At 38.8% G+C, this 25475-nt stretch overlaps 1 protein-coding gene across 4 annotated transcripts; it reads left to right on the top strand.

Annotated features, from left to right (window-relative positions):
- Positions 1-1988: 1988 nt before the first annotated feature.
- On the top strand, positions 1989-24596 carry ska2 (spindle and kinetochore associated complex subunit 2). Of its 4 annotated transcripts, XM_061898111.1 has the most exons (5): positions 7083-7236; positions 11468-11560; positions 13308-13481; positions 21847-21921; positions 23779-24596. In XM_061898111.1, the coding sequence occupies exons 1-5, from the start codon at positions 7204-7206 to the stop codon at positions 23779-23781; spliced, it is 378 nt and encodes a 125-aa protein (XP_061754095.1). In that variant the 5' UTR covers positions 7083-7203; the 3' UTR covers positions 23782-24596. The 4 variants fall into 4 exon arrangements, 1 of the variants encoding a protein (XP_061754095.1); XR_009806495.1 differs by lacking the exons at positions 21847-21921; positions 23779-24596 and adding an exon at positions 7470-7531 and having other exon boundaries at positions 1989-7236; positions 13308-13355; XR_009806496.1 differs by lacking the exons at positions 13308-13481; positions 21847-21921; positions 23779-24596 and adding exons at positions 7470-7531; positions 12912-12933 and having other exon boundaries at positions 1989-7236.
- The last annotated feature ends 879 nt before the right edge of the window (positions 24597-25475 follow it).

The following is a 25475-nucleotide window of genomic DNA, read 5'->3' as shown; positions in this document are numbered from 1 at the left end:
TCAATGTTCAAGTATTTTTTTTTTTTATTGTAAAGAATAATAAATACATTTTAATTTAATTCTTCATTTTAGCTTCTGTTTTTTCGACGAAAAATATTTGTCAAATACTTGTTCAAACTTATTATGATTAAAATTCCAAAAAATTATTCTGGCAAATTTAGAAAATCTGTAGAATCAAATTTAAATATTATTGCAAAGTCTCTTGAATTTCTTTTAAAATTTTCGTTCTGGAAAATCTAGAACTTACCAGCACTTACCAGTGAGCTGCCTCTATTTTTAAAATTGTATTTATTTACTTGGAAGCTGGTCTCGCTGCGCTCGAAATTTTTAATTCTAAGAGAGACAAAACTCAAATAGAATTTGAAAATCCAAGAAAATATTTTAAAGACTTGGTCTTCAATTGTTAAAATAAATTCATTTATTTTTTTTACTTTGCTTCTTATAACTTTCAGAAAGACAATTTTAGAGAAAAAATACAACCTTAAAAATTATTCTAGGATTTTTAAACACATATACCTTTTTACCTTTTAAATTCCTTCCTCTTCTTTCCTGGCAATTTCAATCAATGTTCAAGTATTTTTTTTTTTATTGTAAAGAATAATAAATACATTTTAATTTAATTCTTCATCTCAGCTTCTGTTTTTTCGACGAAAAATATGTGTGAAATATTTCTTCAAACTTATTATGATTAAAATTCCCAAAAATTATTCTGGCAAATTTAGAAAATCTGTAGAATCAAATTTAAATCTTATTTCAAAGTCTTTTGAATTTCTTTTAAAATGTTCGTTCTGGAAAATCTACAACTTACCAGCACTTACCAGTGAGCTGCCTCTATTTTTAAAATTGTATTTATTTACTAGGAAGCTGGTCTCGCTGTGCTCGACATTTTTAATTCTTAGAGAGACAAAACTCAAATAGAATTTGAAAATCCAAGAAAACATTTTAAAGACTTGGTCTTCAATTGTTTAAATAAATTCATTTATTTTTTTTACTTTGCTTCTTATAACTTTCAGAAAGACAATTTTAGAGAAAAAATACAACTTCAAAATTATTCCAGGATTTTTAAACTTATATACATTTTTTACCTTTTAAATTCTTTCCTCTTCTTTCCCGACAATTTCAATCAATGTTCAAGTAATTTTTTTTATTGTAAAGAATAATGAATACATTTGAATTGAATTCTTCATTTTAGCTTCTGTTTTTTCGCCGAAAAATATTTGTGAAATATTTCTTTAAACTTATTATGATTAAAATTCCCCAAAAATATTCTGGCAAATCTAGAAAATCTGTAGAATCACATTTAAATCTTATTTCAAAGTCGTTTGAATTTCTTTTAAAATGTTTGTTCTGGAAAATCGCGAAGAAATAATGATTTGTCTTTATTAGAAATATAGCTTGGTCCAATTTGTTATATATTCTAACAAAGTGCAGATTGGATTTTAACCTAAACATGTCATCAAAATTCTAAAATTAATCTTAATCAGGAAAACTTACTAATGATGTTCCATAAATTCTTCTCTTCATTTTTTTCGTTTGAATTTTGAATTTTAAAGAGTTGAAATTGAAAATAAACTATGTTTAAAAATTTAATTTGCATTTTTTTCGTGTTTTCTCCTTTTTTAAACCGTTCAATTAAGTGTTTTTTTATATCATTTATTCTCTACAAAAAACCTTCCGTAAAGGAAAAAAAATGTACGACGGAATGACAGACAGAAATACCCATTTTTTTTTATATTTATACATAGATTTATTTATTAAAGGTAAATTGAGCAAATTGGCTATTTCTGGCAATTTATTTAAGTGTGTATCAAACTGGTAGCTCTTCGTATTAATCAATACCCAAGAAGAAGCTCTTGGTTTCAAAAATGTTGGTGACCCCTGCTCTAGGCAGTAGGTGGCGGTAATCCACCTCAGTGTTGGTTTAACAATGCTAATGAAAATCAAAGAGGAATAAGAAACACAGATGGATGCCAGCTGCCGTAAAATTAAAAAGAAAAAGAAGAATCGCGCATGCGCACAGAGGCTGGAGGAGACGAGGAGAGACGCGGAACTACCAAACATTTGGAGTGAATTTGGCGGCGGCGAGAGTATCTAAATCTGTTTTGGCGGTTGAGCATAAGCTGTTTTGTGACTGGATCGAGATGGAAGGGGATAGTGACGGGATGTATGAGGATAGTATGGAAATGGATAGGACTAGAGTGGAGAGAGGAAAGAAGGGGAGAGGAGGGAGTGAAGGAAAGGCGAGTACTAAAAGAGTGCATGAAGACGATGAAGAGGTTGATAAGAGGAAAAGGGTTATGATGGATGAATATAAGATCATTTATACATTTAAGTCAAACCAAGATATGAATGACATTAGTTTGATGACTCTGGTTAAGGGATTAAAGAAGGACATTGGAGAGGTGGAGATAGCGAAGGTGCTCAGGGACGGACGGCTGTTGATTAAATGCAAAAATGGAGAGCAAAAGAACAAAGCAATGCGATTGCAAAAACTGTGCAACAAAATAATAAAGGAAAAAATCGAAGTGGGAGAACGGAAGGGGGCAAGAGGAGTCGTGACAGGAATCCCAAGAGGAGAAAATTTAGATGATCTGAAAAGAGAAATAAAAGGAGGAACTGTCACTACGATGAAAAGATTGATGGCATTTAGGAACGGTGAAAAGACTGAGAGCGAATCTGTGCTAGTGCAATTTGCAGAGGAGGTCCTACCAGAGAGAATCATGATTGGGTATCTAAGCTTCTATGTTAGAGCTTACGTGCCACCCCCAGTACGTTGTTTCAAGTGCCAACGCTATGGGCACATAGCTAGTGTGTGTCATGCTAAAATGAGATGTGGAAGGTGTGGAGGGGAGCATGAATATGGACAATGTGGAGAAAATGAACAGGTCAAGTGTTGTAATTGTGGCGGGAATCACACAGCAGCGTATGGGGGCTGCATCATAAGAAAACAGGCAACAGAAGTACAGCAAATCAGAGTTGAACGAAATATTACTTATGCAGAGGCAGTTAAAATAAGAAATCAAGAAAGTGCAGAACAGGACAGAAGTGAAAATAGTTCAAGAAATAAAAAACAAGAGGCAGCAAATACAGGAATTTCCATGGATAAACTAGTTGTATTCCTGGCTTATGTAATAAATTGTACAGAACAGGCTAGAAACAAGACTGAGAAAATCAAAATAATTGTCAAAGCAGCAGCAAAGTTTTTAAATTTAAAAGAATTATCCTGGGAACAGGTGCAAGGTGAGCTACAGAGAGTAGACGAGACCGAGTCATGTTACCACAATCCAACGCCATGTTAATTGTTCAGTGGAATGCCAGAAGTCTGATAGCAAACGGACAGGAATTAAAGGGATATATTAATAATATGAAAAATAAACCACATATAATATGTATTCAAGAAACATGGCTGAAGCCAAAATTAAACTTTATAATAAAAGGATATATAACGATACGTAAAGATAGGAATGATGGGCAAGGAGGAGGATGTGCCATATTTATTAAGGAAGATATGCATTATTCAATATTAAAAGTAAAACAAGAACTAGAGATAGTAGGAGTAGAAGTATGGAATAATAAAGAAAGATACAAAGTACTAAACTTCTATAACCCATGCAAGAAATTAGAAATTCACCAACTAGAAACAATAATGGAGCACTGGAGTGGCAATATTATTTGGTGTGGTGACTTTAATGCACATAGCACAATGTGGGGTGAAAGGGATGACTGGAATGGGGATACATTGGAAGCACTTTTGGAGGAAAAAGAACTGGTGTGTGTGAATGATGGGTCGGGAACAAGGTTAGATGTCGTCACGGGTAAAGAAACAGCAATAGATTTAACACTAGTGTCACAAGGGTTAGCAGGAAAGGTGGAGTGGGAAGTAAATAAATACAGCACAATGGGAAGTGATCACTATCCAATCGTCATTCACATAAACATAAATCATAGGACAGAAAGCACTAGGATAGAAGGAAGATGGAAGTATAATCATGGTGACTGGGAGAAATTTAGGGAAATTACCGACATAACTTTAAAGGAAGTAGATATAAATCAAGATATTGAACAATTAAATACAGATATTACAAAGTGCATAATAGAAGCAGCCGAACAGAGCATACCAAGGAATAGTATAGGGAGAAGAAGGAAGATAGTGCCGTGGTGGACACAAGAGTGCACAGATGCAATACAAGAACGGAATAGAGCATTTAGAATATTGAGAAGAACACATAATTTCCAAGACATGATCCAGTATAAAAGGCATCAAGCTAGAGTAAGGTATGTTATTAAAAAAACAAGAAAACACCATTGGAGAACTTTTTGTGAAACACTAAATAGAACTACTCCTTTAAGCCAGGTGTGGGGAATGATCAAGAGAATGTCAGGGCTCAGAAAAGAACATAAAAATCATGTGATGAAAGATGGAATGCGGAGTGTGGTAGGAAATAAAGAAAAAGCAGAACTTTTAGCAAAAACCTTTGTTAAAGTGCACAGTAATGATAATTTGAAAAATGTAGAAAAACAAAAGAGAGAAGAAACAATTAGTGTAAATATTGAGGAAATGAAGGAAGACAACGATAATAGTTTTATCAACACTGTGGATATGACATTTTCTTTGGATGAAATGGTTCGAATTTTAAAAAAAGTTAAAAATACGACGGCAGGGAAAGACCTGGTGAGTTATCAAATGATCAAAAATTTAGGTAGCATCGGCAAAGAAGTGGTCTTGAAATTATATAATAGGATATATGAAGAAGGAAAATTACCAGATGAGTGGAAAACAGCTGTAATAATTCCAATATGCAAGCCAGGGAAAGATCCGGAAGAGGCAGGAAATTATAGGCCGATTGCATTGACCTCAAATTTGGGCAAAGTAATGGAAAAAATGATTAATGAAAGATTAATATATTATTTAGAGTCAAAAGAAATTATAAAAAACTACCAAAGTGGTTTTCGCAAAGCAAGAAGCACAAATGACCCAGCAGTGCAGCTGGAAGAGGAAATTAGAAAGGGACAAATAAATAAAGAAAGTATAATTGCGGTATTTTTTGACATAGAGAAAGCGTATGATATGTTGTGGAAACAGGGGTTGCTGATGAAACTAAATAGGATTGGGATTAGAGGAAGAATGTACAGATGGATAAAAGACTTTTTAACAAGTAGAACATTATTAGTAAAGATAGAAAATGAATATAGTAGAGAATACAAAGTGGAAAATGGGACCCCACAAGGGAGTATAATAAGTCCAGTACTATTTTCCATCATGATAAATGAAGTTTTTAGTGAAGTGGAAGGGTTAGTGGAGGTGGCATTGTTTGCTGATGATGGAGTGATGTGGAAGAGAGGTAGAAATACAAATTATATAGAAAAGAAGATTCAAAAAGCGGTAAATAATGTTCAAGACTGGGGGACGGCTTGGGGTTTAAGATTCTCTGTTGGAAAGACAAAAGTCATACATTTTACGAAGAGGAAAATACAAAACAAGCTCCAAATAAAACTCTATGGAGAAAACATAGAAGAGGTACAAGTTTTTAAATATTTAGGAATATGGTTTGATAAAAATATTAACTGGTCAACCCACATCAGCAAGATAATGGAGAAAAGTAAAAAGGTGTTAAATATAATGAGGGCTTTGAGGGGTAAAGATTGGGGGGCTGATAGGTTAACATTGAAAACAATATATATCACTTTAATTCGGTCTGTTATCGACTACGGATGCATTATTTATCGATCTGCTTCAAAAACTCTACTTGAGAAAATAGACCGGATCCAGTCGCAGGCGTTAAGATTATGTTGTGGAGCTACTAAATCTACTCCAGTGGCAGCATTACAAGTAGAAATGAATGAAAAACCTTTGGACATGAGGAGAGATCAACTCTCAGCAGTTTATTGGGCAAACTTAAAAGGATCCAAGCAAGGACATCCAACCCGTCAAGTGCTAACAAATTGCCAAGAAAAAGGGAAGAAAAAAATGAATAGTTTTGGGTGGATAATAGGAGATATATGTAAAAAAACACAAATTGACGATATTAAAGTGAGCCCTACAGTACCAATTCCTGCAATACCACCGTGGATGTATGAAAACCCAAAGGTAGACATGCAGTTACTGAAGAATAGACATTTAAATAGTTACCAAATAGAACAACGGATTGAGGAAATGTTTTTTGATAATATTATGATATACACAGATGCATCAAAAACTATAAATAGTAAAGTAGGAGCTGCTGCAGTTATCCCACAGAGAAATATAGTGTTGAATAAAAGAATTAGTGATAAACTATCTGTTTTTACGGGGGAATTGGTAGCAATTTATATGGCAGTTAACTGGATAGAGGAAAACAAAGCTAGGAAAGTAGTCGTGTGCTCGGACTCCAGCAGTGCATTGACGAGCATAAAAAACATAACATCAGAAACAAGACTAGATATAGTTTATGAAATAGTTCAGGCAATCTACAGAATAAATAAAGCGGGAGGTGTGGTAACATTTCTCTGGGTTCCTGCTCATGTAGGAGTTGAGGGAAATGAGTTAGCTGATAGATACGCAAAACAAGCAACCACTAAAACAGAAGTAAACATGGAGATGAAGCACAGTAAAGAAGAAGTGAAGAGCATAATTAAGATAGAACACAATAAAAAGTGGCAGGATAATTGGAATAAGGAAACAAAAGGTAGAGAGTTTTACAAAGTCCAGAGGAAAGTAGGTGTAATGAGAGGAGGGGGTAGAAATAGGAAGGAAGAAGACATTATGACTAGAATGAGATTAGGGCATACATATCTAAATAGTTCACTAAAATTGATAGGCAAACATACTACAGGGCTGTGTGATTTTTGCCACCAGATAGAAAATGTTGACCATGTCTTAATACAATGTAGGAAATATAATAGAGAAAGAGAAATACTGGAAAATAAGTTAGCAAAAGAAAATATTAGGTTAGAAGTGGGAGATATATTAGGATTGCATTCAGAAAACATAGGATATAAAGCAATATACACATATTTAAAAAACACTGGGTTAAGTAAAAGAATATAGAGTAGGGATCCACCTCGGTCCACACTCCATTACAGTAGGTGGCGGTAATGCACACCAGAAGGTTGCTTGCCAACCGCCATAAAAACAAAAGAAGAAGAAGAAGAAGAAAGAGGAATAACCCTCGCAAGACAAGAACGAAGTAGAGTCACGTAACTGCCGATAAATAACATTTCGACATGGAGACAATAGTAGAAAAGCTGGAGGTCATGGTGAGTATAATGCAACGTTTGGATACAACTTTTTCTATTGTAATTTCGCTTTTGCGCGTCATTCTATCGATCCCTGTGCGCGGCTACCATGAAGACGTTACATACCGCGACACAGACACACTAGATTGACAATGTCATTTATTCCCACCTCATAAAGCGGCCGTGGGTATTAAAACTTTTTGTTTTAAGACCGAGCTGCACAGTTCTAACTTTTTTTTCCTCTGTCTTCACAGATTTTATTTGTTGGCCATCAGTTAACTACGGTGGCCGAGGTCGATCACAACAGTTGCAACTTGTAAGCGCCACAACACCACTATCGGAAGTGACTTTGTCAAGTGATGTTGACAGACCACTGATTGATTGATTGAAACTTTTTTAGTAGATTGCACAGTACAGTACATAATCCGTATAATCCATCCACCCATCTTCTTCCGCTTATCCGAGGTCGGGTCGCGGGGGCAGCAGCCTAAGCAGGGAAGCCTAGACTTCCCTCTCCCCAGCCACTTCGTCCAGCTCCTCCCGGGGGATCCCGAGGCGTTCCCAGGCCACCTGGGAGACATAGTCTTCCCAACGTGTCCTGGGTCTTCCCCGTGGCCTCCTACCGGTTGGACGTGCCCTAAACACCTCCCTCGGGAGGCGTTAGGGTGGCATCCTGACCAGATGCCCTAGCCACCTCATCTGGCTCCTCTCGAAGTGGAGGAGCTGCGGCTTTACTTTGAGTTCCTCCCGGATGACAGAGCTTCTCACCCTATCTCTAAGGGAGAGCCCCGCCACACAGTGGAGGAAACTCATTTCAGCCGCTTGTACCCTTGATCTTATCCTTTCGGTCATGACCCAAAGCCCATGACCATAGGTGAGGATGGGAACGTAGCTCGACCGGTAAATTATTCCGTACAATTGACCACTCAATGGTAACACACAAATACGTTTTTCAACTTGTTTATGTCGGGGTCTACGTTAATCAATTCATGGTAAATTGGCTGAGGTGGAAAGATGAAATTTTATTGAACACATTTTGTTATTGATTGTTTATGCCAGACACTGAGTGACATCGATCACAAAAGCCTACATTGCCAACTTCGTTAACATTTATTCAACTTTCCGCCTCAGCCACTTGGTCCGTCAGCAACACTTGGTGGGCTTTCACTTCCGTCGTCGCTTTACATGGTTGTGCTTATGTTGTTGTTTTGTGGTGCTTTTATTTGCTGCGGCTTTTACAATTGTGTTGTGGCGCTTGCGTTTGTTGTGCTGTTTGCAATTGTTGCGACCTCTCTCAGCCGCCGTAGGTTAATCTGCAACAAAAAAACTGAAACGCCGTGTGTAGTTATTGGAATTTTGCCCATTACTCATAATCCTTATATAAGACAAACACACACATGTTTTTCTTTTTTTATTCATTCTAACTCGTAAAAATAGGTGCAGCACGGTGGAAGAGGGATTAGTGCATCTGCCTCACAATACGAAGGTCCTGAGCCGTCTTGGGTTCAATCCCGGGCTCGGGATCTTTCTGTGTGGAGTTTGCATGTCCTCCCCTTGACTGCGTGGGTTCCCTCCAGGTATTCCGGCTTCCTCCCACCTCCAAAAACATGCACCTGGGGATAGGTTGATTGGCAACACTAAATTGGCCCTAGTGTGTGAATGTGAGTGTGAATGTTGTCTGTCTGTGTGTTGGCCCTGCGATGAGGTGGAGACTTGTCCGCGGTGTACCTTGCCTTCCGCCCAAATGCAGCTAAAATAGGCTCCAGCGACCCCAGAAGGGACAAGCGATAGAAAATGGATGGATTGAATAACTCGCAAAAGTCTGCTTATAATAGAGTCGAATGGTTATTTTGCCTATAAAGCGCTTCAAAAAACCCCTTAATCAACATTTTATATACACTAAGTCAGGGGTCGGCAACATTTACCACTCAAAGAACCATTTTGACCCGTTTCACAAAATAACGAAAATAATGGGAGCCACAAGACTCTTGAAATTTTTAATGAAATAACACTGTATACAGAGTTGTTTTTTTTTCTGCTTTGTGCTATGTATAAACCAGGGGTCTCAGACACGCGGCCCACAATTAATCATGAAGATTTGATGTTAGTGCAGCCATTGAGTTTTATATGAATGCCACTTATTAGCATCACGCATGCAATTCCTCCCGGTTTGTTCGGGTTACAGAGTGACTATTCCCTTGGACGTCTGCTGTGTAATACCCAATCATCAAAAATATGGGTGTGCTACGATGGCAATGTCTTTAGTGACCTCCGCAAATTGTACAAACAGCGTACCAGTCAGGTCACATGTTGTATGTGGTTTCTGCAGACGCACACATGCGACTGCAAGGCATTCTTGTTCAACAGCCATACAGGTCACACTGAGGGTGCCAGTTTAAACAACTTTAACACTGTTACAAATATGCGCCACACTGTGAACTAACACCAAACAAGAATGACAAATACATTTTGGGAAAACATCCTCACTGTAACATAACATAACAAATACCCAGAATCCCATGCAACCCTGACTCTATTTAGTAAAGCTTGACTGTCATCTTTCGGGAATGTAAACAATGAAACACCGGCTGTGTTTGTGTTGCTGCAGCCGGCTGCAATACACCGCTTCCCACCTACAGCTTTCTTCTTTGCTGTCTCCATTGTTCATTGAACAAATTACAAAAGATTCACCAACACAGATGTCCAGAATACTGTGGAATTTTGCGATGAAAACAGACGACTTAATAGCTGGCCACCATGCTGTCCGAAAATGTGCTCTACAAACCGTGACGTCAAGCGCATGCGTCATCATACCGAAACGTTTTCAGCAGGATATTTCGTCCCCAAATTTAAAATTGCACTTTAGTAAGCTAACCCGGCCGTATTGGCATGTGTTGCAATGTTAAGATTTCATCATTGATATATAAACTATCAAACCGCGTGGTCGGTAGTAGTGGGTTTCAGTAGGCCTTTAACAGAAAAGGTCATGTAACACAATGGTGAACATGTCCTTTCCTAACTATTTTGGCACATGTTGCAGCCATGAAATTCTAAGTTAATTATTATTTGCAAAAAAAAAAAAAAGTTTATGAGTTTGAACATCAAATATCTTGTCTTTGTAGTGCATTCAATTGAATATGGGTTGAAAAGGATTTGCAAATCATTGTATTCCGTTTATATTTACATCTAACACAATTTCCTAACTCCTATGGGAATGGGGTTTGTACATCTTTGGACAATTTTTTTTACCAGTATTTTAGATCAAAGCATAATATTTTTTTAAATGTATCAATAAGTGCAAATATGCTTATCTAAGATACTTTTTAAAATCTTCATTTTGATAGGCTGTTTAAAAAAACAAAAACAAAGTGCCTCTCAAGTTGCGACTGCTTTTGTGCACTATTGTAATTTTGATGATGTCGTTCACAACAACACAAGCAGATGAGATGTTTTGCCGATTTATGGATTGTTGTTGTTAGCTATAGCTTTGTAGTTTAGTCGCTGTTTTAAGTGACCATCTCAACATTGTCAAGTTCTGGACGGAGCAATTTGTGTACAGTTCAGTTTCGGTTTATTTTGAACATGCATACAATACAATGTTATGCATCACACAGTTCCAGTTGTTTCGTTACAGCATGTTGGGGTTAAATGAGTGCTACCGGATACTTTGCTACCGGATACTTTATTTTCCAATGACAACATTTCAGTCAAATTTTTGTCAATTTACCTTAAATTATTTTGGGTTTATCAGCGGATTCCGTTTTATTGGCCAATTATGTGACTCCATCTGCGGTTACGTGAAAAATGGAAATCATTTGCCGTATTTTTTTTTGTTTAGGGATTATTGATTAGGCATACTAGTGCTGTGTCAAATAAAAAGTAGCAACCTTTTTACAGACTTCTTGTAGAAATGCTTTTTTTACTCATTCGCTCCTCATCTGTTTCTCAGTCACAAGCTTTGGAATTTGCTTTGCTTTTTTCGCCACACAGTTATTATAGTTTCATAATTGTGAGAAACTATAATCAAAATCAATATTAGATTATTTGTCCAGCCTTATTTTTAGGTAATCATGACCAAATCTTGACCCCTCTTATCTCGACTTGTGTGTTTACCAAAATTGTGCTAGTATGAAACAGGCTAAATAAATTCAAATTTTTTCTTTCTGTTGACTTGGAGCCCTTGTCAGTGCGACTATTTTGATGTGCATGTTAAGAATAAAACATTTTATTGTTAATTTACCTTTCATTATAGTTCTCCAAGTCTGAAGCTCAGTTGGACTACATTGAGAACCGCCTCAAGCTGGAGCTCATCAACCACACAGCAGAGAATGGATGTTCCTCAGAGGTGATCACTAAACTACAGTTTACATTTAGAATAATACCATAAGAAAGATGGGGGATTTGAAGTATTACTCAAAGTGAGTTTCATTTGCATGTTCATTAGTATCCAATTAATATTAATTCAGTGGATAGTAGACCAAGGCGATGGTATAATAATTTATTTGACTCAGTTTGTCAAATGTAGTATTACTGTCATTTAGTGCAGTGGTCCCCAACCTTTTTTTTACACCGCGGACCGCGTTAATGTAGACTTTATTTTCAGGGACCAGCTTTCCACCTGTGCCTGGAAAATACAGCAAAAATAAGTGCATGGGAAACACAACTCACTATAACACTGAATTAGAGGGAGCACTTGATCCCTAGCAGGTGACCATCAACCTGCTGGAGACTGCATATGGAAATCAGCCTTTGACTACAATCTGTCACTTTTATATGTTCATTAATGTGCATTGTATCATCTCGCAGAGCTATAACAAATGATGACAAATGGCAACTTCCAATGAGGAGTTTTACTGTTCATATATAAACAAGCTTTATTGGTGTGTCTCGTGGAACATGCGAAAGTTAAGTCTGAGAAAATGAAGTCGTTTATAAATTATTTGATGTTTCTCTGCAGCCCGGTAGCAAATGCATCACGGACCGGTATCGGTCCCCGGACCGGTGCTTGGGGACCACTGATTTACTGTACATCTAAACAACTTGTATTTTAAAACGCATTTGACATTTATCAGAAAACAATGTAGAATATTGCTTTATATTGCAATATCAACAAATTGCAACACTAGTATCATGTACTATCAAGTATCATGAAGTGCTGGCTAATACTAAGCCCTAAAATCGGCATGCTTATAAAATGTCCAATATCAATTCCGTTACGAACTGTCCTACAGCATGTTTATTCGTGCAAAGCTAGACAGCCAGTTAACGTCTAAATGTACTTCAATAAGCACACATGGTGGGTCTTGTTTTCTTCTAGTCAAGTCATTTACAAAAAGTAAACTTGGTAGGCTTCGGCTTTAGGCTGCCAGGAGCTAGCAGCTACTCAATAGCGCACAGACAATTTCCACTGCAGTTCAATTTAAAGACAGCATAAGTCCATTCAAGACCGTTAATAAATAGGTTAGGGTTTTTCATAACATCATTGTTCTTTGACTAATTTCACTTTATTTTCAGACATTCCACTCTACAAAATAATAAAAGTGTATTTTGTGCTGTTATTGTAACTGAGCAATATATCGGTATCAACCAACACTCAAGGCTCCAGTATCTGTATTGGAAAGTGAAACATTTGTTTTGGGATACCCCTAGTTTTAAGGCTGTCGCTTCGCAACTCAAAGTTTAAAATCCTTTCACAGATTTACAGTGGGATTGAGGTCAGATGACCTAAATGGGCCCTCAAAGTGATGAAGTCTTCCTGTTCCCCGAGCAGAGAAAAATCCCCAATGCAGAAAGCTTCCACCTCCATGTTTGCTGTTGTTGGCCCATATAAGTAGATGGCTCTTGTGGGCACTGCAGGATTAATCAACTGAAGGATGCATAAAAAAATGTGATTTTTGTGGTAGAAGTTTGCGGTAAAATACAAATAAACTGAGGGTGTAATACTACCGACAGCTGTTTCTGTTATGGTCACCTCATTTTACTACCTGGTTGGACAGAGCTGGTCAGAAAGTTGTAGCCAGTCATTGGAATAAATTAGGTGTTTTCATTTTGTCCCCCATGCAACTACTCTGCCAACTGCACTCTGCCTGCAGGAGAATCCCGTCATGATGCTGGACAGACTGAAAGCCGTTAAAGCCAAGCACAAAGTTTTGTTCTCCCAGATGTCAGAGATTGCAGCTGCCCAAAATGAGTGCATGTTCTCCATCAAAAACAAAGTCAACGGTGTCATTACGCTGATGCAACATTTTCAACAGACCGGCTTGGAGGTATTCACTCGACATGTTGATTTCACAAAGATCATGGCACACAGAATAAAATTCAATTCAATACGTGCATACTTTTTGTTCATGCAACATAAGTTCTAAGAAGCAGAATTTGGTAAAGTCTTTTAAAGACTTTTCTAGACAACTACAGAGTAGATGACTGACAAGAGGGTAAACTGTGTTTTTTCTATCCTGTCAAAGAATTTTCCATGTTGTGATCGCACTATTTCTTGCTAATTCAACCGATTCCCGTGAATTATGCGCATCCTCACAATTGTGTTTAATGCCAACAACATTCTTGCATGTCTTGGCCAAACGGGGTAATTTCTGCTAATATAATTTGTCACTTAACAGCGCTCAAATGCGCACGTCAACTCCTATAATCAAAACTTATTTTGTTTACTAGTTTTTTTTTCTTGTGTAGATAAACTGGAACAAAATAGTGCAACAATATATCAACTATTACTCAAACAGTCCTCCAACATAGCTCAAACCGACTTCCTGTTTCTCTCTATGGTGCTAGGCCTCCTGGGTAATGTAGTATACAAACATTTATTTCCATGTTTACATGCATAATACACAGTTGGGCAAAAAAGTATTTAGTCAGCCACCGATTGTGCAAGTTCTCCCACTTAAAATGATGACAGAGGTCTGTAATTTTCATCATAGGTACACTTCAACTGTGTGAGACAGAATGTGGAAAAAAAATACAGGAATTCACATTGTAGGAATTTTAAAGAATTTATTTGTAAATTATGGTGGAAAATAAGTATTTGGTCAACCATTCAAAGCTCTCACTGATGGAATGAGGTTTTACCTCAAAATCTCACAATACATGGCCCCATTAATTTTTTCCTTAACACGGATCAATCGTCTTGTCCCCTTAGCAGAAAAACAGCTCCAGAGCATTATGTTTCCACCTCCATGCTTCACAGTAGTTATGGTGTTCTTGGGATGCAACTCAGTATTCTTCTTCCTCCAAACACGACAAGTTGAGTTTATACCAAAAAGTTCTATTTTGGTTTTATCTGACCACATGACATTCTCCCAATCCTCTGCTGTATCATCCATGTATCCATTTCGGTATAAACTCAACTCGTCGTGTTTGGAGGAAGAAGAATACTGATTTTTTTTTTCACATTCTGTCTCTCACAGTTGAAGTGTACCTATGATGAAAATTACAGACCTCTGTCATCATTTTAAGTGGGAGAACTTGCACAATCGGTGGCTGACTAAATACTTTTTTGCCCCACTGTATTTATTTACCATGTAGGGTAAAGAAATTAGGCAGCACAGTGGAACAGGGGTTAGAGCATGTGCTTCACAATGCGAAGGTCCTGAGTGTCATCCCGGGCTCGGGATCTTTCCGTGTGGAGTTTGTATGTTCTCCCCGTGACTGCGTGGGTTCCCTCCGGGTAGTCCGGCTTCCTCCCACCTCCAAAGACATGCACCTGGGGATAGGTTGATTGGCAACACTAAATTGGCCCTAGAGTGTGAATGTTGTCTGTCTATCTGTGTTGGCCCTGCAATGAGGTGGCGACTTGTCCAGGGTGTACCCTGCCTACCGCCCGAATGCAGCTGAAATAGGCTCCAGCAACCCCGAAAGGGACAAGCGGTAGAAAATGTATGGATGGGTAAAGATAAAAGATTAAAGATCAGATTTTAATTTGCAATGAAATAGCAAGGAGGCAAAATTTGCATGTTCCAAAGGTTGACCTTTTATCAATAGGGAGGGATTCCGTTCACAGTTGAACCCATATGGTACCAATTCCCGGTAGCTGGGAATCAATACTTGTTCTCCATGGTACCAATTTTTAAATGTTAATTGTCTGTTGATAAAAAAATAATGTAACATTTAAAAATTAGCTGATTATGATAACTGCTGTCCACCTCTGTTTTCTTATAGTTGTACATTTGAGTCCAGGCCCCGGTTTTATTGATAAATTAGATTTAAAAAAAAAAAAAAAAAATTTTTTTTTTTTCTTCCAATAAATGTTTTTCTTTACTTACTCCAGCATAGTGTTTGCCCCGATGAGTTTCCGGAGCCCTCGCCCATCCCCTTGCTTGATTTGGAGATCCACAATGCTAATGCTGCAACAAGCGTACAACAAATGACTGCATGCTGCAAAGTTTGTTTAAAAAAGGTAGCTGTACAAAGAACTTATTACAGCATCTGAAACCGTATCGAGCGGGGTGGGAAACATCTAATGCAACTCTGTACAAGGCAAACAAGACCGCAACAACAACAAAGTCGTACTTAAAAGCATCTTACTGATGGAATCATTCACACATGTTATGTATGATGATGCTACGAATGATGAAAAAAGAGAACATTGCACAGAGCGAACACGTAAGCAGTCGCTTTTCCACAAACGAACCTAAGAGCTCATGCACGTGTGCTGCTGCAAAATTCTCGAGGGGTTCTAAGGCTTTTAATCATCAATATAGTGATACCGGAATATGACAAGTGCATCTAATTTTACATTGTCTTTAAAATAGTACACACTAACAAAGAGCCCAGGATACTTCATGAAAAAACATGTTTATCCACTAACTATAAAATTATATAGTCATATCTATATTTTACTTATTTATTTATTTGAACATGTCACGAGGGAGGTGCGGGACATTGAGTCAGAGTGGACCATGTTCCGCACCTCTATTGTCGAGGCAGCTGATTGGAGCTGTGGCCGCAAGGTAGTTGGTGCCTGTCGTGGCGGTAATCCGAGAACCCGTTGGTGGACACCTTCGGTGAGGGATGCCGTCAAGCTGAAAAAGAGTCCTATCGGGTTCTTTTGGCTCATAGGACTCCGGAGGCAGCAGACAGGTACCGTCAGGCCAAACGGTGTGCGGCTTCAGCGGTTGCGGAGGCAAAATCTCGGACATGGGAGGGGTTCGAGGAAGCCATGGAAAACGACTTCTGGACGGCTTCGAAGCGATTCTGGACCACCAGGAAGGGGAAGTAGTACACTGTCAACACCGTGTATGGTGCGGATGGTGTTCTGCTGACCTCAACTGCGGATGTTGTGGATAGGTGGAGGGAATACTTCAACTTTAACTTTAAGAGGTGTTGTAACTGCCATGTAAAATTGCTAATAGTAGCCTTTCTATGACAAATCCATTGTAGATTAGCATATAAGATTGCATTTTATTCTGCAACTGCCCTGACCTGATGTCACCTGAAACATGTCGCCATAAATAAAAGTCCGCATACAACGGAGCCAATGAGAGGTCCTTTTTATTCCTCCAATAAAACCCAATATATAACCATCCAAAAAACGCGGACGATACTCCATTTACATTTCGTGACTTGAATATTAACCAAATATTAGCGATATGGTTATTGGAAGCGCTAACGCACACAAACTATTTACTGTATAGCGGCGCTGTGATCCCAAACTTGTAGGACTGTGAATCTTTGGGCACCACATAATTCGATTTGATTGTTTGTGGTCACAATTCGATTCAGCATGGATTATTGAGTCAAAACAATTCTTAATTTAAAAGAAATACTTTTTGAATAACATTGGGGGCCAGTTGTATGATTAACTCCATTCCTCCATCAAATAGATCAAGTAGAGCTCTTTTACATTTCTATTTTACTTAAAAGAAAACTGGTTTCGTTTAATAAAATTCTACCCAAACATTTAATAAAGTCAAATACAAATAAGTCAACAAAAGAAATATCTTACACTTCTCTTTTCCAAAAGTAAATTTTTACTGCGGATATGTGCATCTACATCAACAATGTGATTTTCCTGAGTGACTGGACATGACAGATTAAAACATAATCAATTAAGAATTGTTACAAGTACAAATTGTGATTCATTCAAAAACGGATTTCTTTTGACACCCACTTGTGTGCCTATGTTGACATATCGACTGGTCAGCTGCTTTCTCGCCTCTTTGCTTATGGAAGTTTTATTGTAGAACATAAGTAATGCCTCTCATCTGGATTGTAAAAAGGTGAGGATGTAATTCGACAATTTGGTATACTTTGACAGCCAATTTAAGCCCAGAAAACACGAAAAATGACACAAAAAGACGCTTGGTTCCACCCCCCTTTGTTTTGCGAGAATTATGAGTCATTCTTCAATCAATCAATCAATCAATCAATGTTTATTTATATAGCCCTAAACCACCAGTGTCTCAAAGGGCTGCACAAACCACAACGACATCCTCAGTAGGGCCCCCATAAGGGCAAGGAAAACTCACCCCAGTGGGACGTCGGTGACAGTGACAATGATGCCTATAATAAACCTTCTTCATCTAAACGGGAATATTACAAGATTATATCAGTCGACATCCTAATGACAGCCGATACTGTACAGTAAGTGATGTTTTGTTATGTTTGTTGGCTCTCATTAAGTCTACAGTAACTAATAATCAGTGATGTAGTTGGGGGAAAAAGCGAAGGTTGTGATGCGTCTTTTAAAATGAATTCGCCCCGAATGCTTAAAATTATAAAAATACATAAAACCTAAATGATGTAATGAATCTGCACGTTACTACTTTACGTTAACACATACAGCAGGGGTCGGGAACCATTTTGGCTGAGAGAGCCATGAAAGCCAAAGATTTTAAAATGTATTTCCGTAAGAGCCATTTAATATTTTTTTAACACTGAATACAACTAAATGCATGCATTTTTAATTAATAACAACATTTTTAGAGTACTATAAGTCTCCTATTATTTTTAATAACATTTTTATTCTTACACTAACCAATAATAAATTAAATTCTTCTTACCAAGTGCGGTAGAAATGGATGGATGGATTAAAATGCATGAGAATGTTTTATATTTTGAACTTTATTTTTAACACTGTCATTACCAGCGGAATTATTCATTACTTATTGTGTTAAGCAATGTCAGCTAAGATTTATCTGAGAGCCAGATGCAGTCATCAAAAGAGCCACATCTGGCTCTAGAGCCATAGGTTCCCTACCCCTGACATACAGCATGTATAAAACAATAATGGAGGCGTTTGAATGTTATTTTAAGGGCTTTGTTTTATATATAGGCTCCATTTTAAGCAGAGATTTGACCTAATTTATTTAGTATTTAGAATGCATTGAAACAACAAAAAACATGTTTGTTCTTGTCCTGCTTAAGGATTGTGAATGATAGGCAAAAACTGCAGTTCCGCTTTAAGTTGCAGTTACAGTTTCAAGTCCAATATGTTATATGGCAGTAGTCACAGTAGTGTAACGTTTATGGTAAAGGTGGCAAAAATGATCAATTCTCCGATGCATCGTGTGGGGTGGTATAGCTCTGTTGGTAGAGTGGCAATGCCAGCAACTTGAGGGTTCCAGGTTCGATTCCCGCTTTCGCCATCTTGGTCACTGCCGTTGTGTCCTTGGGTAAGACACTTTACCCACCTGCTCCCAGTGCCACCCACACTGGTTTAAATGTAACTTAGATATTGGGGTTTCACTATGTAAAGTGCTTTGAGTCACTAGAGAAAAGCGCTATATAAACATAATTCACTTCACATCCCGATTAGAAAGTGGGCAATTCATAAATCGATGGACAGATGTCCAAACATTAATTATTTACTTATGTTAAATTAACTAATACAAACTGCTGTAAAATGCGGCATTAATGCTCATGTTCTCTAAAAGTTGGTTGTAGGTTTGGCTCCAACCAACTAAGGGATAACCATTAGCTAACATTATTTTAACGTTGTGTTAGCTGGGTTAGCCTGGTTACACACTGAGGAGGGAGAATAAGACAAGCTATGGCTTGCTGTGGCGCTAAGCTAGCTTAAATGTAAAGTAGTGAAACAAGAAATACTAAATGTGTTGTAAACTTTAACAGAAATCTCATAGGAACCATATTACAGTAGAGAGTAACCAACTACAAACCCCGTTTCCATATGAGTTGGGAAATTGTGTTAGATCCAAATATAAACGGAATACAATGATTTGCAAATCATTTTCCACCCATACTTAGTTGAATATGCTACAAAGACAACATATTTGATGTTCAAACTGATACACATTTTTTTGTTTGCAAATAATCATTGTACGCCCTTATTATTGTTCAATGGGTGAACACAAGCGTACATTCGAGAGAATAAGGACTCTAAAATTGGGGAGTCTCCCGGGACAATTGGGAGGGTTGGCAGGTGTGACTGTCAAGCGGCATTCATATAAAACTCGCGGGCCGCACTAACATTACATTTTCATATTAAGGTGCGGGCCGCGTGTCTGAGACCCCTGGTTTATACATAGCACAAAGCAAAAAAAACTCTATGCTGTATTATTTCATTATAAATTTCAAAAGAGTTATGTGGCTCCCACTGTTTTCTTTACTTTGGGAAACGGGTCAAAATGGCTCTTTGAGTGGTAAAGGTTGCCGACCCCTGTTCTATATATACAACGGGTACCGAAAGTATTCAGACATCTTCAAAATGTTTGCTTTGTTTCATAGCAGCCATTTGCTTGAATCTAAAAAGTTCATTTTATTTTTCCCCAATGTACACTCAGCACCCCATCTTGACAGAAAATAAAACTGTAATTTAGAAGGGATTGCCAGTTAATTAAAAATAAATTAAAATCACATGTACAAAAATAAGTATTCAGACCCTTTGCTCAAGCCTCATGTCTTTTAAATATGATGCCGTTAGCTTGGTACACCTATCTTTGGACAATTTCGCCCATTCTACTTTGGAGCGCATCTCAAACTTCCTCAGATTGGATGAGAAGTGTTGATTTTCATCCAGGATGTCTCTGTACATTGCTGCATTCAATCTTAGTCTAGTCAGGGAGGTGACCAAGAACCAGATGGTCACTCTGTCAGAGCTACAGCATTCCTCTGTGGAGAGAGGAGAACCTTCAAAGAGGACAACCATCTCTGCATCAAAGCACTAATCCGGCCTGTAGGTTTGCCAAAATGCACCTGAAATACTTTCATACCCTGTGAAACAAAATTATTTCGTCTGATTAGACACAGCTTGAACTCTTTGGCGTGAATGCCAGGCATCATGTTAGGAGGAAACCAGGCACCGCTCCTCACCAAGCCAATACCATCTTGACAGTGAAGCATGGTGGTGGCAATATCGGGCTGCCGTTATTATTGGCCAATAAATGCCTTAAAATGTAATATGGGAAATTATTGGTATCTGTTTCAGAAAATAAAACTAATGACTTTTTAAATCGCCTCTGTACGGAGTGGTACACGGACGTAGGGAGGAGTACAGAGCGCCAATAAACCTGCAAAGGGACTGGACTGCCTTTGCGTGCCAGGCCAACCACATAATTCCTATGGCTTTACGCACACACACACACGAATGCAAGGCATTCTTGTTCAAAAGCTGTACAGGTAACACTGAGGGAGGCCGAATAAACAACTTTAACACTGTTACAAATATGCGCCACACTTTAAACCCACACCAAACAAGAATGACAAACACAATTCGGGAGAACATGGGCACCGTAACACAACAGAACAAATACCCAGAACCCCTTGCAACACTAACCCTTCCGGGACCTACAATATACCCACCCCCCAACGCCGCCAACCTCAACCTCCTCCTCCTCATGCTCTCTCGGGGAGAGCATGTCCCAAATTCCAAGCTGCTGTGTTGAGGCAGGTTGAAAAAATAATGCACTTTGTGACTTCAATAATAAATATGGCAGTGCCATGTTGGCATTTTTTCTATCCATAACTTGAGTTTATTTATTTTGCAAAACCATGTTACATTGTTTAATGCAGTGGTTCTCAAATGGGGGTATTAATGTAAGTTCATCAACTGAAAAGAAATGCAACAATCCAATATTCAGTGTTGACGGCTTGATTTTTAGTGGACATGTTCCATAAATATTGATAAAGATTTATTTTTTTGTGAAGAAATGTTTAGAATGAAGTTCATGAATCCAGATGGATCTCTATTACAATCCCCAAAGAGGGCACTTTAAGTTGATGATTACTTCTATGTGTAGAAATCTTTATTTATAATTGAATAACTTGTTTATTTTTCAACAAATTTTTTGTTATTTTTATATCTTTTTTTCCAAATAGTTCAAGAAAGACCACTACAAATGAGCAATATTTTGCAATGTTATACAATTTCATGAATCAGAAACTGATGACATAGTGTTGTATTTTACTTCTTTATCTCTTTTTTTCAACCAAAAATGCTTTGATCTGAATAGGGGGAACTTTAATTAAAAAACAAATTCACAAGGGGTACATAACCACTGGTTTAATACATCCAGCGGGGCATCACAACAAAATTAGGCATAATAATGTGTTAATTCCACGACTGGATATATCAGTATCGGTTGAATATCGGATATCGACAAAAAAGCCATTAGCAGACATCTCTCATTTCTGCTATATTTTTTCCCCCCTACTTTATGACAGGTTACCTGCCGGATTGAGTCAGTGCCGATGTTGGAAGAACTCGCCAATAATCGTGTTGGTGAGCCCCTTGCTAAGGTAAGATGTCACTGGTTCAGTACCAATAACTTACAAGTACATGCCAGGTTTACATGGAACTTACCCATTGTTTCCACAGGACTGATCACGCCTGTTGTGCGTAATCGCCACAGCGGCGGACTGTTTCCGTTTTTATTCACGTCAATGCGTTCTTTTCCACAGCCTGTGGTACGTTGCCGTACCATTCGCTAAATATACGCAGAGCTTCTATTTTTGGTGGTCGCAGCTAACCAGCGGATCAATTTAGTTAAAATCTGCCTTTTTTTGGACAGGAGGTCATGCAAAAACACAAAATTATTATCAGGTTTACTTTCAAAATTAAAGAGTCCATTATCAAGGGGGATCGTATTTTACATTTTGAAACCTCCTAATGGGTGGGGACAGACATGAAGTGAACATAGTGAAGGTTTTCAGACATCATTTCACCTTGTTGACCCAAATGCTGATTCTGGAGATCTTTTCCGGGCCAGAACCAGGGAGTGCTGATTTTCATCCCCGTCGTTTCACACTGAGCAGCTTACCGATCTGAAGATCCTGGCCAGATGAAGCCAGCCAGGCAACATCATCCACAGAAAGCAGAGACGTAATCCTGCAGCCACCAAACTGGATCGCTTCAACGCCCTGACTGCGCCTACATATTCTGTCCATAAAAGTTGTAGACACAATCGGTGACAAAGGGCAGCCCTGGCAGAGTCCAAACCTCACTGGAAACGGGTTTGACTTACTACTGGCAATGCGGCCCAAGCTCTGACACTGATCATACAGAGAGCTGACCGCCACAATCAGACAGTCCGTTAACTCATACTCTCTGAGCACTCCCCACAGGACTTCCCGAGGGACAGTCGAATGCCTTCTCCAAGTCCACAAAGCACATGTAGACTGGTTGGGCAAACTCCCATGTTCCCTCAAGAATCCTGCGGAGACTATATAGGTTGGTCCACAGTTCCAGGACGAAAAACCACACTGCTGCTCCTGAATCTGCAGTTTGACTATCTAGCGCAGCCTTCTCTCCAGTACACCTAAATAGACCTTACCGGGAAGGCTGAGGAGTGAGATCCCACGATAGTTGGAACACACCCTCTGGTTCCCCTTCTTAAATAGAGGAATCACCACCCCCGTCTGCCAATCCAGAGGCACCACCCCCAATGTTCATGTAATGATGCAGACGCTTGTCAACCACGACAGCCCCATAGAATCCAGAGCCTTAAGGAACTCCGGACGGGTCACATTCACCCTTGCCACCGAGGAGCTTCTTGACTACCTCGGCAACCTCAGCCCCAGAAATAGGAGAGCCCACCACAGATTCCCCAGGGACTGCTGCCTGATAGGAGGACGTGTAGGTGGGATAGAAAAGTCTTCAAAATATTCCTTCCACCGATCCGCTACATCTCCTGTCGACGTCAGCAGCATGCCCCCACTATACACTGTGTTGCCAATGCACTACTTCCCCCTGGTGGGGCGGGGGTTGGTGGTCCAGAATGCCTTCGAAGCACTCCGGAAGTCGTTCTCCAGGGCTTTTCCGACCTCTTCCCATGTCGGAGTTTTGCCTCGGCAATCGCCAAAGCCGCACACCGTTTGTCCTGTCTGTACCTGTCGGAGGTGACCCGGGGGACCCGGACTGATTAATTATTCACTTATCTCACCAGAAGGCTTAGTTTTCCAAAGCAGGATACTTTAATTGAGGAACAGGATTTTTATACATTTTCAAGCACTATCGGTAGTCATGACTTCTGCTAGCTTGAATTGATTAATCTAAATGTGAAAATCTGAGATGCTGGTAATGTTACAATGATTATTATGCTTGAGTGTTATAGTGATAATACGACAAATGTTGTTGCTTTTGTCTGCCCTACACAGTGACTTTCTTCACTTGTTGACAATGGAGCACAACACCAAGCCAACAGACCAACAGCACCTGTGCGAACAAAAGACTGCACGTTCGCACATAACGTAAATGTTGACTGGACTAAGCAGGGGCCACAGTTCATAAGGCAAGGGGATCCATTCTTTCTCCAATGTGGGCCACAAACAAAAACAAAAAACCTGGAGAATGCGAGAGGCATGTTATTCATTTATATACCATATTTTCTTGAATTGCCACCGGGGCGCTAATTAATTTAAAACCTCTTCTCACTCCTGCGCTTACCAAAGGCATGCGGTAAAAGTAAGCATGCGCTAATTATTTTAAAACCTCTTCTCACTCCCGCACTTACCGAAGGTATGCAGTAGAAATTTCAGTGTGATGTAAGCTTGGACCTTAAATCCTACTGAATAGCTCTTAATCTTCTTCCCTTTATGCGATTTCAAATTACCGGTATTGAAATCAGCCTCCATTTTGAAAATGATGACAGGGGAAGTGTCACTCGTGACGTCACGAGTTTGACCAGGCGGTAATACTAAGCATGTCGCTAATTATTTTGGGAAGCAAGTTTGACCCGGCAGTAATTCAAGGCAGGCGCATACTATATGCCATGCGGCAATTCAAGGAAATACGGTATGTCACTTTGGTTTATTGAAAATACTATTAAATATGTATCTCGATACTAATAAGATACACTGTTTAGTATGTTTAGAGGGGCCCTATCATGCTCATAGAGGCGTTGTAAAAATGATGTTGGATCTCAGTGGGGCCCTGTTGTAAATTTATTTTTAATAAAATTGTCCATAAATCTCAAGTTGTGTACAGGGTAAACCTACATTCTTTTCCTCTCTCAATTCCGCAGCATTCCCCCTGACAATGCCTACTCTGTTGTGATTGGTAAGGGTTGGCGTGTCACTTCTAAGCCCCTCTCAGCCCATTACTTGTGAATTACTTAGCATATCTTGGAAGCTGCTTTTATACCCAATCATGGCAACCATTTGTTCCCATGATGTTCCAAATAAGTGTTTTGATGAGCGTTCCTCAACTTAGTATGTATAACCACCTTTCCCAACTTCTTTGTCACATTTTGCTGGCATCAAATTCTAAAGTTAATGATTATTTGCAAAAAAAAATGTTTATCAGTTTGAACATCAAATATGTTGTCTTTGTAGCATATTCAACTGAATATGGGTTGAAAATGATTTGCAAATCATTGTATTCCGTTTTTATTTACATCTAACACAATTTCCCAACTCACATGGAAACGGGGTTTGTACTTCAGATGCAGTCAGAGCTCAATCGTCTTTTATTTAACTACTTTACTTATACTTGAAGTGTTTGGAGATGTGGTTTATGGCTTTTTGAAAGGAGCCGGTTCTTTAATCAATCAATCAATCAATGTTTATTTATATAGCCCCAAATCACAAATGTCTCAAAGGACTGCACAAATCATTACGACTACAACATCCTCGGAAGAACCCACAAAAGGGCAAGGAAAACTCACACCCAGTGGGCAGGGAGAATTCACATCCAGTGGGACGCCAGTGACAATGCTGACAATGAGAAACCTTGGAGAGGACCTCAGATGTGGGCAACCACCCCCCCCCCCCCCAGGGGACCGAAAGCAATGGATGTCGAGCGGGTCTAACATGATACTGTGAAAGTTCAATCCATAGTGGCTCCAACACAGCCG

This window comes from Nerophis ophidion, linkage group LG04, assembly GCF_033978795.1.
Source record: "Nerophis ophidion isolate RoL-2023_Sa linkage group LG04, RoL_Noph_v1.0, whole genome shotgun sequence".
NCBI lineage: Eukaryota > Metazoa > Chordata > Actinopteri > Syngnathiformes > Syngnathidae > Nerophis > Nerophis ophidion.
Note: the sequence above shows the minus strand (reverse complement) of the source record. Positions and strands in the feature narration are given on the sequence as shown.

Bases quoted from the DNA above. Each gene is read 5' to 3' on its own strand.
- ska2 (XM_061898111.1), top strand. From the start codon at position 7,204: ATGGAGACAATAGTAGAAAAGCTGGAGGTCATG. The intron at 7,237-11,467 runs GTGAGTATAATG...CTTTCATTATAG, and splicing joins TAGAAAAGCTGGAGGTCATG to TTCTCCAAGTCTGAAGCTCA. The intron at 11,561-13,307 runs GTGATCACTAAA...CTCTGCCTGCAG, and splicing joins AGAATGGATGTTCCTCAGAG to GAGAATCCCGTCATGATGCT.